The sequence below is a fragment of the Ostreococcus tauri genome (assembly GCF_000214015.3).
Source record: "Ostreococcus tauri WGS project CAID00000000 data, contig chromosome 14, whole genome shotgun sequence".
NCBI lineage: Eukaryota > Viridiplantae > Chlorophyta > Mamiellophyceae > Mamiellales > Bathycoccaceae > Ostreococcus > Ostreococcus tauri.
In genome coordinates, this window is record NC_014439.2 from 471,434 (window position 1) to 483,362 (window position 11,929).

At 66.6% G+C, this 11,929-nt stretch overlaps 9 protein-coding genes across 9 annotated transcripts; 5 read left to right on the forward strand and 4 right to left on the reverse strand.

The window, feature by feature from the left end:
- Positions 1-223: 223 nt before the first annotated feature.
- OT_ostta14g02660 (Peptide chain release factor class I/class II) lies at positions 224-1,195 on the reverse strand (the record flags this gene model as incomplete). Its single annotated transcript, XM_003083048.2, has 1 exon — positions 224-1,195. One exon carries the CDS (start codon positions 1,193-1,195, stop codon positions 224-226), a length of 972 nt encoding a protein of 323 aa, XP_003083096.2.
- A 141-nt stretch (positions 1,196-1,336) lies between these two features.
- Positions 1,337-2,647, forward strand: OT_ostta14g02670 (Helicase-associated; the record flags this gene model as incomplete). The annotated part of the gene is made up of 1 exon (XM_022982622.1): positions 1,337-2,647. One exon carries the CDS (start codon positions 1,337-1,339, stop codon positions 2,645-2,647), a length of 1,311 nt encoding a protein of 436 aa, XP_022841388.1.
- A 107-nt stretch (positions 2,648-2,754) lies between these two features.
- On the forward strand, positions 2,755-5,214 carry OT_ostta14g02680 (unnamed product; the record flags this gene model as incomplete). Its single annotated transcript, XM_022982623.1, has 1 exon — positions 2,755-5,214. The coding sequence occupies one exon, from the start codon at positions 2,755-2,757 to the stop codon at positions 5,212-5,214; it is 2,460 nt and encodes an 819-aa protein (XP_022841389.1).
- A 30-nt stretch (positions 5,215-5,244) lies between these two features.
- OT_ostta14g02690 (unnamed product) lies at positions 5,245-5,481 on the reverse strand (the record flags this gene model as incomplete). Its single annotated transcript, XM_022982624.1, has 1 exon — positions 5,245-5,481. One exon carries the CDS (start codon positions 5,479-5,481, stop codon positions 5,245-5,247), a length of 237 nt encoding a protein of 78 aa, XP_022841390.1.
- An 81-nt stretch (positions 5,482-5,562) lies between these two features.
- OT_ostta14g02695 (Nucleolar protein 12) lies at positions 5,563-5,952 on the forward strand (the record flags this gene model as incomplete). The annotated part of the gene is made up of 1 exon (XM_022982625.1): positions 5,563-5,952. The coding sequence occupies one exon, from the start codon at positions 5,563-5,565 to the stop codon at positions 5,950-5,952; it is 390 nt and encodes a 129-aa protein (XP_022841391.1).
- Positions 5,953-6,043: 91 nt separating this feature from the next.
- On the forward strand, positions 6,044-7,585 carry OT_ostta14g02700 (Nucleolar protein 12; the record flags this gene model as incomplete). Its single annotated transcript, XM_003083050.1, has 2 exons — positions 6,044-6,098; positions 6,231-7,585. The coding sequence occupies 2 exons, from the start codon at positions 6,044-6,046 to the stop codon at positions 7,583-7,585; spliced, it is 1,410 nt and encodes a 469-aa protein (XP_003083098.1).
- A 117-nt stretch (positions 7,586-7,702) lies between these two features.
- On the forward strand, positions 7,703-8,656 carry OT_ostta14g02710 (Ribosomal RNA small subunit methyltransferase E; the record flags this gene model as incomplete). The annotated part of the gene is made up of 1 exon (XM_003083051.1): positions 7,703-8,656. One exon carries the CDS (start codon positions 7,703-7,705, stop codon positions 8,654-8,656), a length of 954 nt encoding a protein of 317 aa, XP_003083099.1.
- A 42-nt stretch (positions 8,657-8,698) lies between these two features.
- On the reverse strand, positions 8,699-10,726 carry OT_ostta14g02720 (Nonaspanin (TM9SF); the record flags this gene model as incomplete). Its single annotated transcript, XM_022982626.1, has 2 exons — positions 8,699-10,327; positions 10,535-10,726. 2 exons carry the CDS (start codon positions 10,724-10,726, stop codon positions 8,699-8,701), a joined length of 1,821 nt encoding a protein of 606 aa, XP_022841392.1.
- Positions 10,727-10,847: 121 nt separating this feature from the next.
- On the reverse strand, positions 10,848-11,480 carry OT_ostta14g02730 (unnamed product; the record flags this gene model as incomplete). The annotated part of the gene is made up of 1 exon (XM_003083054.2): positions 10,848-11,480. The coding sequence occupies one exon, from the start codon at positions 11,478-11,480 to the stop codon at positions 10,848-10,850; it is 633 nt and encodes a 210-aa protein (XP_003083102.2).
- Between the last annotated feature and the right edge of the window lie 449 nt (positions 11,481-11,929).

An 11,929-nucleotide genomic window follows, 5' to 3' on the forward strand; every position in this document is an offset into this window, starting at 1 on the left:
GCGCGCGCGCGTCGCTCGCGTCGAGTGCGGTGATGCGGTCGCGGTGGCGCGCGCGCGGTCGACCGCGGACGCGGTGACGGGTGAATCGACGCGCGTCGAGGAGTGGCGCCCGGAGCGGTTTTCGCGGCTGGCGGCGCGCGGCGACGACGGGGCGGGCGGCGCGCGCGACGCGTCGAACGCCCGGTGCTCGGGCTCGGGAAGTTTCACGAATGGTTCGTGCGGATTAATACGCGTCAAAGTTTCGAATGTTCTTCCCCGTTCGACGCGCGTTCTTCTTCTCGCTCGCCTGTTTCTTACTCTCGAGGCGCTTCTTGTTCCCTCTGGCGACGTTCCGCTCGAGCGTTTTCTTCTTCTTCTGGTTCGATGTCGCCCCCGGAACTTTCGCCGCGCGGTTTATGTAACTCTGTAGCTTCTCCAACGCGTCGTTCACGTTTTGACTCTGCGTTCGGTGTCGCGTGCTCGTCACCACGAGCTCGCCGTCGCCGTTGACGCGGTTCCGCTCCGCGACGACGAGTCTATCGGCGCACCACTGCGGTAACCACCCCGCGGCGACCGCGCCCGCGACGTTCAATCGCATATCACACTTCGTGTTCACCTTGTTCACGTTTTGTCCCCCCGCGCCGCCCGATCGCGCGAACGAAATCGTCACGTCGTCCCGCGTCACGGGTCTCGGCGGCGTCAGGTCCGCCCCCTTCGGCGGCGCCGGTAAATCGTCTCGCACCCTCGGCCCGCCCACCTTTCGCGACAGCGCGCTCGCTTCGACCCCATCCTCGTCGTACGCGTCATCATCCGCGTCGTCATCCGCGTCGTCGTCGTACGCGTCGTCGAACGCGTCGTCGTCGTCGTCGTCGTCGCCCCACGGGTCCTCGTCCTCGTCCTCGTCGTAGAGCTCGTCTTCCCACCCCCGTCCCGCGCGTCGACCCACGCGCGTGCCTCGCGATGTCGTCGTCATCATCCGCGTCGTCGTCGTCGTCGTCGTCGTCGTCGTCGTCGTCGTCGTCGCCATCATCGTCGTCTCGCTCGACGTCCATCGCCATCGCGTCTTTCCATCCGCATCCCGCGCGCGCGCGTCCACGACGCCGCGTCCGCGTCGCGCACACGTTCCGCGCGTCCGTCCTCGCGCCGCGCGCGCCGCGCGGACGATCGCGCGCGCGAGCATGTCGACGCGTCGCGCGATGGCGACCATCATCGCCATCGGCCGTCATTCCATCGGCATTCCTCCTCGTCCACCCCCGCGCGCGCGCCCGAACGCCGCGCGCGTCTTCGCGAGACATTGCTCCGTCGTCCGCGCCCCCCCGCGCGCGCGCGCGGGCCCGGACGGGACGACGCGCGGGCGATGGGTCACGGAATCCATCATCGCATCGTCGTCCGCGCGTACGCGCGCGCGTCCGCGTCCGACGGCGCCGCGCGCGCGTCCATGGGGGCGTTGACGTTCGAGACGGAGATCTTACCCGCGTTGAAGTGGTTTTACGCCGAGCGTGGACACACGTGCGTGCCGCGCGCGTACGCGGTTCCGGCGAACGCGCCGAGGGACATCGCGGGGGTGAAATTGGGCGCGCGCGTCGACCGCATGCGCGCGCGCGGGGATTTCTTACGCGGGCCCGAGGGTGTGGCGCGCATGCGGGCGCTGGACGACGTCGGCGCGGCGACGGGGGAGCGGTTTCCGTGGGACGCGGAGGATTTTACATTTTATAAACAAATCGTCCCGTGTTTGCGGCATCACGTGCGAACGCGCGGACACGCCAACGTGGGGATCGATTACGAGACGCCGAGCGTGCGCGACGACGACGACGTCGATGCGCGGGCGCTGAAGCGGTATAATTTGGGATTTCCGTTGGGGAAGCGCGTGAACGACATTCGCGCCAAGGGGACGTTCGTCGAGGGACGACCCGATCGCTTCGAGCGGTTGTCGAGGATGGAATTCGTGTGGGACGACGCGGAGTATCAGTGGGACGTGCGGCTGCGAATGGCGCTGGAGATGTTTCGTCGCGTGTACGGACATCTCAACGTGCCGGCGAATTTCGTCGTGCCGGAGGACGCCATGCGATGTCCCGTCGGATACTTTGATCCGGTGAAAACCCCGAGCGTGATCGCGGGATTTCCCTTGGGAAATCACGTGGCGCAAATCAGGAGCACGCGTTTACGGAACAGATCCGGGGGTGAGGGATTGGCTCGGAGCAAAATTCGTCAGCTCGACCGATTGGGCTTCGTCTGGGACGTCGCCGCGTGGGAGTTTCATCGCCGCTTACTCCCGAGCGTCCGTCACGTCATCGCCGTGCGGAACGAACTGAGCGCCGACGTGAACTATCGCGTCGACGCGGACGTGGTCATCGACGCCCGGGCGCCGCTGGCGATTTTTGATTATCCCGTCACGCGCGCGCTCGAGCGCCTCTTGGGCGACGCCGATCGACGCTGGCCCGTCGATCGACGCGACGGTCTCCGCGCGCTCACCCGCGCCTTTATCGACGGCCAACGTGACTTCCGGAAACGCCGAGGCGCGGACGCGCGCTCGAGCGCGCCTCGCGCGTTTCACGACGCGCGCGGATTTTTCACCCGCGCCCGCGACGCGCTCGCCGCCAAAGTCACCAATGCGCGCGCGTCACCACCACCCGCGCCCGAAACGGCGCTTACCGACCCCCCGTTGTAATCCACCCCGCGTCTCGCGCCCCACGGCGCCGTGGCGCCGATGTGTGCCCGTCGCCGCGTCGCCGCGTCGCCGCGCCGAATCATCCGCACTTCGCGTCCCGCGTCGTCATGGACCACGACCGTTCCCCGCCGTCGTGGTTCCTCGCCCTCGCCCTCACGCACGTCCCCATGGTCGTCTTCACCGCCCTCGCGGTCCTCACCGCGGTCGAGCGCGCGCTCGGGAGCGTGAAGACGCGGACGCGAGAATGCGCACCACGCGAATGTCCATCCGTGTGCGTGCAGCTCCCGCTGTTACGCGAGCGCGCGCACGGGGCGCGGGCGATCGATCGCGCGTGCGCGCTGGATTGGCCCAGAGACGCGTTGGAGGTCCAGGTCCTCGACGGTGGGGACGACGCGGACGTCGCGGCGAGCGAACGCGCGTGCGCGGCGTGGCGGGCGCGCGGAACGGTGTGTCACGTCGTCCGCGCGTCGTCCGCGCTCGCGAGACGCGGTCGATCGACCAAGGCGCGGGCGTTGGAACACGCGCGGGCGCGAACGGCGGCGGCGTTCATCGCGGTCGTGGACGCGGACGCGGATGTTGGCGCGGATTATTTGCGAAGGATGATTCCGTACTTTTACGACGACGCTGGCTCGCGGCGAGAGGACGTGGGCGTGGTGCACCCGGCGATGGCGTTCGTGAACGCGTCGGAAAACTTTGTGACGATGCATCAGGGGTTTAAGAGCGAGGCGGACGCGGTGGCGGGAAATCGGGCGTACGCGCGGGCGTTCGGGTGCGCGCTGCGGGCGAGCGGCGCCGCGGTGTGGAGCGCCGCCGCTTTGCGCGCGGTGGGTGGATGGGACGAGCGCATGCTCGCGCTGGAGGGGGTGGATATGTCTATTCGAACGCGCATGGCGGGATACAGTGGGAAGGTTGCGGCGAACGTGACGGTGGAGACGGAGCTGCCGTCGACGCTGAGCGCGTACAGAAATCAACAGCTCCGATGGATGGGCGCGTGGGCGTACCTGGCGAAACGACACGTGTTGAACGTGTTATTTCATCCGTTCTCCGTGGTGGGTGGCGCCGGGACGGTATGGGGGAAATTCGGCGGTCGCCTCGCGCGCGTCTGGTTCGCGCTCGCCATTCTTCGCCCGGCGCAGTGGTTGCTCCTCGCGGCGTGGGTTCTCGTCTTACCCGAGCTCATCGTGCGCGGGGTGTGGCTCGGAAACGACGAGTACGTCATTCGCGGCGCCGCGTGGCTGTACCTCGTTCCGCTGTTGATCATCGTCAAGGCGGATTCGTTCGCGGTGTCGGACGTCGAGGCCAAGTTTCAGTCGCCGCCGAGGAGCACGGGCGAGGCGGTGAAGACGGCGAGGTCGACGATTCGTAAACTGAGTTGGATCGCGCCCCATTTGTGCGTCTCCGTGGGCATGATCGCCGTGTACTGCACCGGGTACGTGCGAGGCGTTTTCGGTAAACCGTTTCCGTCGCGCGACGCGTCGGTGAACCAAATGCGAACGCTGAAACTCGGCGATCGCGGCGTCGCGATCGATGCGGAGGATGACGACGAGGAAGAGACCTCGTGCACGACGAGCGACGTTTGGCAGCTCGTTCTCGAGCTGGTTTTCATCCTCGCCGTGTGTCGCGCCTCGATTGAGCTCGCGAGGTTCCGAGCCGTCGGCGCGGCGGAGGCTGGGTCGCTCTCCTTCGTGTCCATGATCGGTTTCGCCATCGCCGCGTCGTGCGTGTACGTCGCCGCCGGGGGATGGGACGATAAGTGCGGACCGAGAACGAGCGAGCGTTACAGACGACGCGTGCGCGCGGCGAACGACGAAGAACGCGCGGGATTGCTGTCGTCCGATCCCGTGCAATCGCGCGCCGCGTCGCTCTCGACGCGCGCGCGCGCGTCGACGTCCGCGACGTTCACCGCCGATGCGGTGGCGTACGAGAACATCGAAACCGGGATCGGATCCCGGACGGACTTTGTCGTCGGCGACGCGGAGGAGGACGACTTTGCGTCGAGAATCGACGCGCCGCCGCCGGCGACGTCCAGAGAAGTTCAAAAGGCTATTAAAAAGTACAAGCAGATGCGAGATCACGAGTTTGATCTCGAAAACTACAGCGAATACGCGCAGAGCGACGTGACGAGCGTGCGATCGGAGGCGTACGCGCCGTCGCACGTAAACTTTGAGTCGCACGTCTCGTCGGCGCGCGAAGACTTTTCCGATTTCGGAAGCGTCGCCGACGGCGAAGACGAACGCTCGGTCGATTTGGACGGTCGCGACCGCGCGGCGTTGGCGCACGCCCTTCAAGTCGAACGCGACGCGCAGCTGCGCGCGAAATCGCTCAGACTGGCCAATCTACGCGTCGCCGTCGCGTCGCCGTCGGCGCCGTCGGCGTCCGCGCGCCCTCCGCCCTCGCCGCGCTCGCGCGAGACCTCGGCGGAGAACTCACCGATGGCGTCCACGACGCGCGCATCGACGACGACGAACACCGCGGACGCCATCGTGGACCCATCGGAGTGGATCGACGCCCCGATTCCGGCGCGCGCGGCGCCGACGCCCGCCAGCGCGCGCGACGCGTCATCGTAATCACATCCAAGCCCACCGCGCGATCGTCCCCTACGTCGCGTTCGACGTCGTCTCCGTCGTCGTCGTCGTCGTCGTCGTCGTCGTCGTCTCCGTCGTCGCCGCCGCCGCCGCGCGCGCGCGCGACGTGCGTTCAAAGTGCATCGCTCGTAACATGGCGTTCACGCGCGCGTACCCGTGTCCGTCGTCCGCCGTCGACGCATCGGCGGCGCGCAGGCGTTTCACCGCGCGCTCGAGCGCGTCCACGTCCTCGGCGCGCGCGCGCGCCATGCGCGCGACGACGCGAAGTGACGAATGAATGAAAGCATGAATGCATGAACGCATCGTCACATCATCATCACATCGCGTCTCATGCCGCGCGCACCGCCGACGCCGACGCCGCGACGGCCCACAAAGACGGCGACGACGCCCACGCACAAGTCCACCACGCGCGAGCGCGGCGTGGCGACGTTCGACGACGCGACGCGGAAGGATTGGGTGAATGGATTCCGAAAACGAAAAACACAACGACGGAAACGCGCGGCGCACGACGCGGAGACGCGCGCGCGACGAGAGCGCGTGCGCGAGCGAGCGACGCGTCGAGCGGCGGAGCGCGCGGCGCTGGGCATCGCGGAGGACGAGGGCGAGGACGGGGCGACGGCGACGCGCGACGGCGACGCGGCGGAGGAGACGACGTACGCGAGCGGCGCCTCCGTCGTCGTCGCCCACGGGCTCGCGGACGCGGAGGCGGAGGACACGTAGACGCGACGGGGGCGCGCGGGCGCGGAGAAGGGGTGGCGAGGACGCGGACGCGAAGAATTCGCGCGGCACATCGCGACGCGCGGACGATCGCATGCGCGGACGGTCGCGGGCGCTCGCGCGCGCTGTGGCGCTCGCGCTCGGTGTAGGTCCGTCGTCGTCGACGCGATGCGATCGCGCGCGCGGCGTCGACGAATGGAACGCGTGGGATGGAAAGGACGCGAATGAATGGGCGGAGCGTTTGAATCGCGATCGCTGACGAACGCGTCGACCGCTCGTAGGTTTATGCGCGATCGAGCTCGCGCACGCGCGCGCGGTGGTGAACGCGTCGGGGGTGTTCGCCACGCGCGCGCTGGCGTGCCCGGAGGAACCGCGATGTGAGCGGTGCGCGGCGCCGTTGCACGCGGCGCCGTTCGCGGCGCCGGCGAATCTCACCGCGCTTCGCGTCGTGTCGTGTCGATACCGCGCGGACGCGTGTGAGATGTTGCGCGCGGAGGTGAAGACGTGCGCGCGACGGGCGCGAGCGCTGTGCGGGGAGCGAGACGCGCGCGTGGAGGCGAAAAGTCGATGCCGCCGCGAGGTGAATCGCGCGTGGCGGACGCGGTGCAAGGAGACGCGAACGGCGCTGGTGATGACCACGGAGCGCACGGTGAAACGGTTCGCGAGCGCGCTGGAGCGCCTGCGAGGGGCGAAACGAAGACGCGCGGAGGGGGGCGCGGGGGAGGACGCGACAGCGCTCGAGGTGGAACTCTCGAGGCTGAAGACGTCCGTCGCGGACGCGTACGAGAGCGTGAAGAATAACGACGGTGGGATCGCGATCGGTGGGATGTCGCGCAGAATGCGCGCGTTCACGGAAGGGCCCACGAGCGTGGACTCGTTGGCGGACGTGAGCGCGGCGATCGCCGCCATGGAAGCCGTCGCGGGGGAACTCGAAACGCTCAGCTCCGAGGCGAGAAGCGTGTGCTCGCGCGACGCGAGCATGGACACCGAGGAGGCGAAGATCACGTGCGAGACGATTGAGGAAAAGATGCAACTGTCGGAGAAGCGAGTGAATCGCTGCGCCGCGCGACTGAGCGATTTCATGGTGTCGACGGCGAAAATCGACGCCCTCGTCGCCGAACAAAAGCGTCGCTTCGCGCTGTTGGACTCCCTCGACGCGTTCGCCGAGTCGTTCACGGGCGCTTGGAACGCGGCGGCGATCGACGTCGACGTCGACGGCTCGGGCGTGCGAGAAACCTCCGCCGGGTTCAACCTCACCGAGCACGTCGCCTCGGGCGTCGTCGACGTCCTCCTCAACGAGTACGCCGCCTCGAGCGCGCGTCGCTCGCTCGCCACCGCCGAGGTTCCCGAAGACGCGCTCTGCGCCCAACTCATCCCGCGTTTACAGCTCTCACTCCTGGGCGCCGGCTTGAACGCCGCCGACCTCGTGTGTCCGCCGCCGCACGGCACCTTTATCGCCGGCCGCGAGCTCCCGGACTGGTCCGCCTACTTTTTATTCCTCTTCGGCGTCGCTCTCGGCGTCGCCATCGCGGTGAGCACCAATCACGCGAGCGAAGGCGTGGCGTTCATCCGCCGTCACGCCTCGGTCGTCGTCGCCGTTCTCGTCGTCGTGCTCGCCGGGAGGTTCTTCGATTGAGCGAATGAATGAATGCAATGCACGCGCGCGTCGTACGACACCCGCGTCGCCCCCACGCATCGGCCCCACACCTCGACGCCGTCGCCCGAAAGCTCGCCCGTGGCACCACCGCGCGTGATGTTCGCGCGCGTCGTCCGCGTCTCCATCGCCCGTCGCACCGCGCGGTCGCGCCGCGGCGTCGCCCGAGGCGCGACCGCGCGCGCCGAGGACCCCGACGCCCGTCCCCTCGACCGACGCCCGTCGACGCTCCATCGCTTCTACGTCGACGAAGAGCTCCGTGCGAACACCACGACGCGTCTGTCGAGGGAAGAGACGCGACACGCCGCCAAGGCGCTGCGTCTGCGCCCGGGCGTCGCCGTGGAGGTGTGCGACGGCGTCGGTCGCCTCGCGCGGGCGACGCTGGGCGACGTCCTCGACGGCCGCTTCGTCGTCGACGTCGAGGACGTGCGCGTGGACGTCGACGGTCGCTCGAGTGGGATCGATTGGGACGTCGTGTGCGCGTTCGCGGGTTTGAAGGGCGGACGCGGGGATTGGTTGGTGGAAAAGTGCGCGGAACTCGGCGCGCGACGATTGGTCCCGTTGCTCGCGTCGAGGTCGGAGCGACGATCGACGCGAGGTGAGGATGGGGAGGGTGATGCACGACGTGGACGCGCGGGACGGTGGGACCGCGTCGCGCGAGCGGCGAGTAAACAAAGTCTCCGGGCGCGGGAACTGGCGGTGGGCGAGACGACGGACGTGGAGGCGCTGTGTCGAGAGATGGCGCGCGAACGAGAGGTCGGGACGCGAGTGACGCTGTTGGCGTTGCAGGGAGGGGCGCCGGTGGCGGACGTCGCGCGGGAGGTGGGACCGCGGGCGATGCGCGCGGGACGGGTCGTCGTGGGACCGGAGGGCGATTTCACCGACGAGGAGGTGCGCGCGATGATTCGAGCGGGAGCGCGACCGATCGGACTCGGAACGCTTCGTCTTCGCGTGGAGACCGCGGCGGTGAGCGCGCTCGCGGCGGTGAGCGCGCTGGTGGACGCGACGGAGGCGGCGGAGGCGGCGGCGGACGGGACGAAGCGCGAGTCGTAGAGAGTCGTCGTCGACGCGTTTGTTTTACAACCAGAGGTACCGTCAATCGCACTTGACCGCTTTGTAGATGTGGCGCACGAAGAGTAGACTCGCCTTGTGCCCGACGGTGCCGAGGAGAAGGAACCAGCCGTAGCAGATGATGCCCATGTACCCGAAGTAGTACGAGCTCTGCATGAATCCCGTCATGTCGCTCCTCACGTGGAAATAGTAAAAGGAGTACCCGAAGACGGCGATCGCGGTGCTTCCTCCACACACGAGAGAGCGCCACCACCACTCGTGATCCTCGGCGGCGAGCTGGAAATAGGTCAGGGAGATGGTCATAAAGGCGGTGACGAGGATGAGGATGACGAAGACGACGAAGAGCACGCTGTAAATCGTGTACACCTTGTGTCCCCAGACCGAGGCGAAGATGTAGTACAGCTCGATGTAGATGGCGGAAAAGGGAAGGAAGCTCGCGATGCACATCTGCGGAATCGTCGAGCGATACCACGGAAGCACCGGAATCTCCCGAGGATACTTTGTCGTTCTCACCGGCGCGTTGAAATCAGCCGGCGCATTCTTCCCGGCGATACCCCCGAAGATGGTCGAAGGGATGGTGACGACGGCCCAGAGGAGAATGAAACTAACGATGGTACCGAAAGGCAGCGCGGCAGTGCTTCGGTAGAAGATGGCGACGGTATTCAGGAAGGAGAAGACTATTCCGAGAGGACCGCAGAACAAGACGCACGTCAACAGGACGTTTCGCACCCAGTTCTCCCCACCCATTTGCCTGTACGTGTTCGCCGAAACGTACCCCGCGATGCCCGCGGTGAACGCGTAGCCTATGATGCAGGTTGCGATGACGGAGCCCGTGTCGTACGGATAAAACGCCCCGATGAGCGCGAGCACGAAGACGAACCCGACGAGAAAGGCGAGCTGCGCGCCCGTGCCGATGATGGCGGCGAACAGCGATCGACCTCGCGGGAATCGGAAAACGTCGCCGTGAACGTACTTCCACCCCGACTCTTCTTGTGATTCGAGCATTTCTTCATCCTTGGCGAACTTGACGAAGTCATTCTTGAGCACTCGCAACAGAATCGACGCGAGGAAGCCCATCATCAACACAACCGTCACGCACGAGTTCACAATGCTAAACCAGTGAATCTCGAGGTGTTCGGGCAAGAACGAGTAGCGGGAATACTTGTCCATCCTATCTTTGAACTCCACGCGCGTCTTCTTCCAGTGCACGCTGTACGAAAAGCGCACCGACATGGCCTCGTCCGCCGTGATGTCCACCGTTTTGAGCGGATCCGTGCTCAAGTTGATCTCAATCACGCGATCGTCGTTGTACGATATCTCGAAGTGCACGTGTGTGAACAAAAAATACTTGTTCTCAGCCGCCCCCCCGGCGTGCATGATCTTCTCCACCTTGCCGATGAATCCCCAAATCGGCAAATCGTCAAACAACATTTGAAAGTAGTAATCATTCTTAACAACCCGCCGAAACTTTTCCACCTCCTTTCGCTCCAAGAACTGCGCGCACAGGTCCGCGTTCTCCTTATCAACGCCGAAATCAATCTCGTACGGCGATCGAGCGAGTCGATCGCCCATCAAAACCTCGCCCAAATCCTCCGATTTGCGCTTCACGCCCTCTGGCGTGCGACAAAATGGAAAATCATAATACCGATACGTCTGCGCCCGAGTCGTTAAAACGCACGAAATCGGTCAGCACTCGCGGTTGCAACAGATCGCGGTATCGGCACCGCTCGAGATGTCTCACCGCGACTCGTTCGCCCGCGCGACCGAGAAAGGGAGCGCCGTCGCGTCGCGTCGCGCGTCGCGAAATAATCCGTCGCCCGAACCATCGCTCTCTCTCGCTCTCTCTCGCGCCGCACGCACCTCGGTCGGGTTATGAAACGGTCCAACCTTATTCGCGTACAGCGTCACGCGATCGCCTCGCGCGTACGTCGATCCCGCGAGGAGTTTTCGTCCGTGCGCGGGCGATCCGAGCGAATCAACGAAACTTTTCACGCCTTCACCGTTCGCGCTCGACGCGAGCGCGGACGCCGCGCACAGGACGACCGCGAGCATCGATCGTCGCGCGTGCGTCGATCGCGCATCGCGGCGCGCGCGCGACATGCGCGGAGGTGTGCGGAGGGTGGGTTTCGTTGAATATCAATGTACGTCTCGCGCGTCTCTCGCGCGTCCTCCGTCACGCGTCCAATCCGAGCTCGACGGCGAGCGCGGTGGGCATCTTCTTCGACGAGCGCGTCGCGTTCGCGTTCCTCTCGTTCTCGTCGTCGATCGTCTTCTTCTGCTTGATCGTGCGCTGGGTGTCGACGTTGTCCTTGGTGAGCTCGGGCGGGGGCGCGAAAAAGCCAAATCCGGCGGGTTTCGCGGCGACCTCCGTCGTCGTCGTCGCGAGCGCCGGGAACGCGCTCGACGGCTTGGCCGATTTCGTGGACGCATCTTTCGTCTCCTCACCCGCGGCGGTCGCCGGGGCGCCGCTCAGACGCGAGAAGACGCTCGCGCGCGACGCGTCTTCCATCGGTTTCGTCGCGTCCCGTCGCGTCAACGCCGCGAATCCAGCGAACGCGTTCGGATTCGCGGTCGCCCCCTCACCGAGCGGCGACGCGCCCGGTCTTCGCGCCTTGACCGGTTTCCGTCGTTCGCTCACGCTCGCCGACGCGGACGGTGACTCCACCGCGTCGCCCGGTTTCCTCCGCGCCTCGTACGTCGCCCCGCGATCCTCAAACGCCTTCCTCTCCCGCTCTCGATCCGCCGCCTCCTCCCGCTCCCGCGCCGCCTTCCGCTCTTCACACTGTTTCTTCGCCAACGCAATCATCGCCGCGACGTCATCATCCGGCGTCGTCGTCGACGCGAACGGATTCGCCCCCGGCGGCGCCGCCGGCGCCGCCGCCGCCCGTCCAAAATAATTCCCCGCGCGCGCGTCCTCGTCCTCGCCCACCGCCCCATCGTCGACGTCCGACGCCGACGCATCGCCGCCATCGCTCGAGGCCTCGTCTTCGGACGCGTCCACGTCGTCGTCGTCGTCGTCGCCGTCCTACCGTTCGCGTCCCGTTCGAACCGTCGCCCGTCAGTCGCCGCGCGCGCGATCGATCATCCATCATCCCTCCGCGCCTCGCGTCGCTCACGTCGCTCGCACCACACCACATCCACCCACGTCGCGCCCGTCGCGGCGTCGACGCACCGTCGTCGTCGCGCGCCCGTCGTCGTCGTCGTCGTCGTCGTCCTCGTTCTCGTTCTCGCCCTCACGCGCCCGACGCCGGTCCA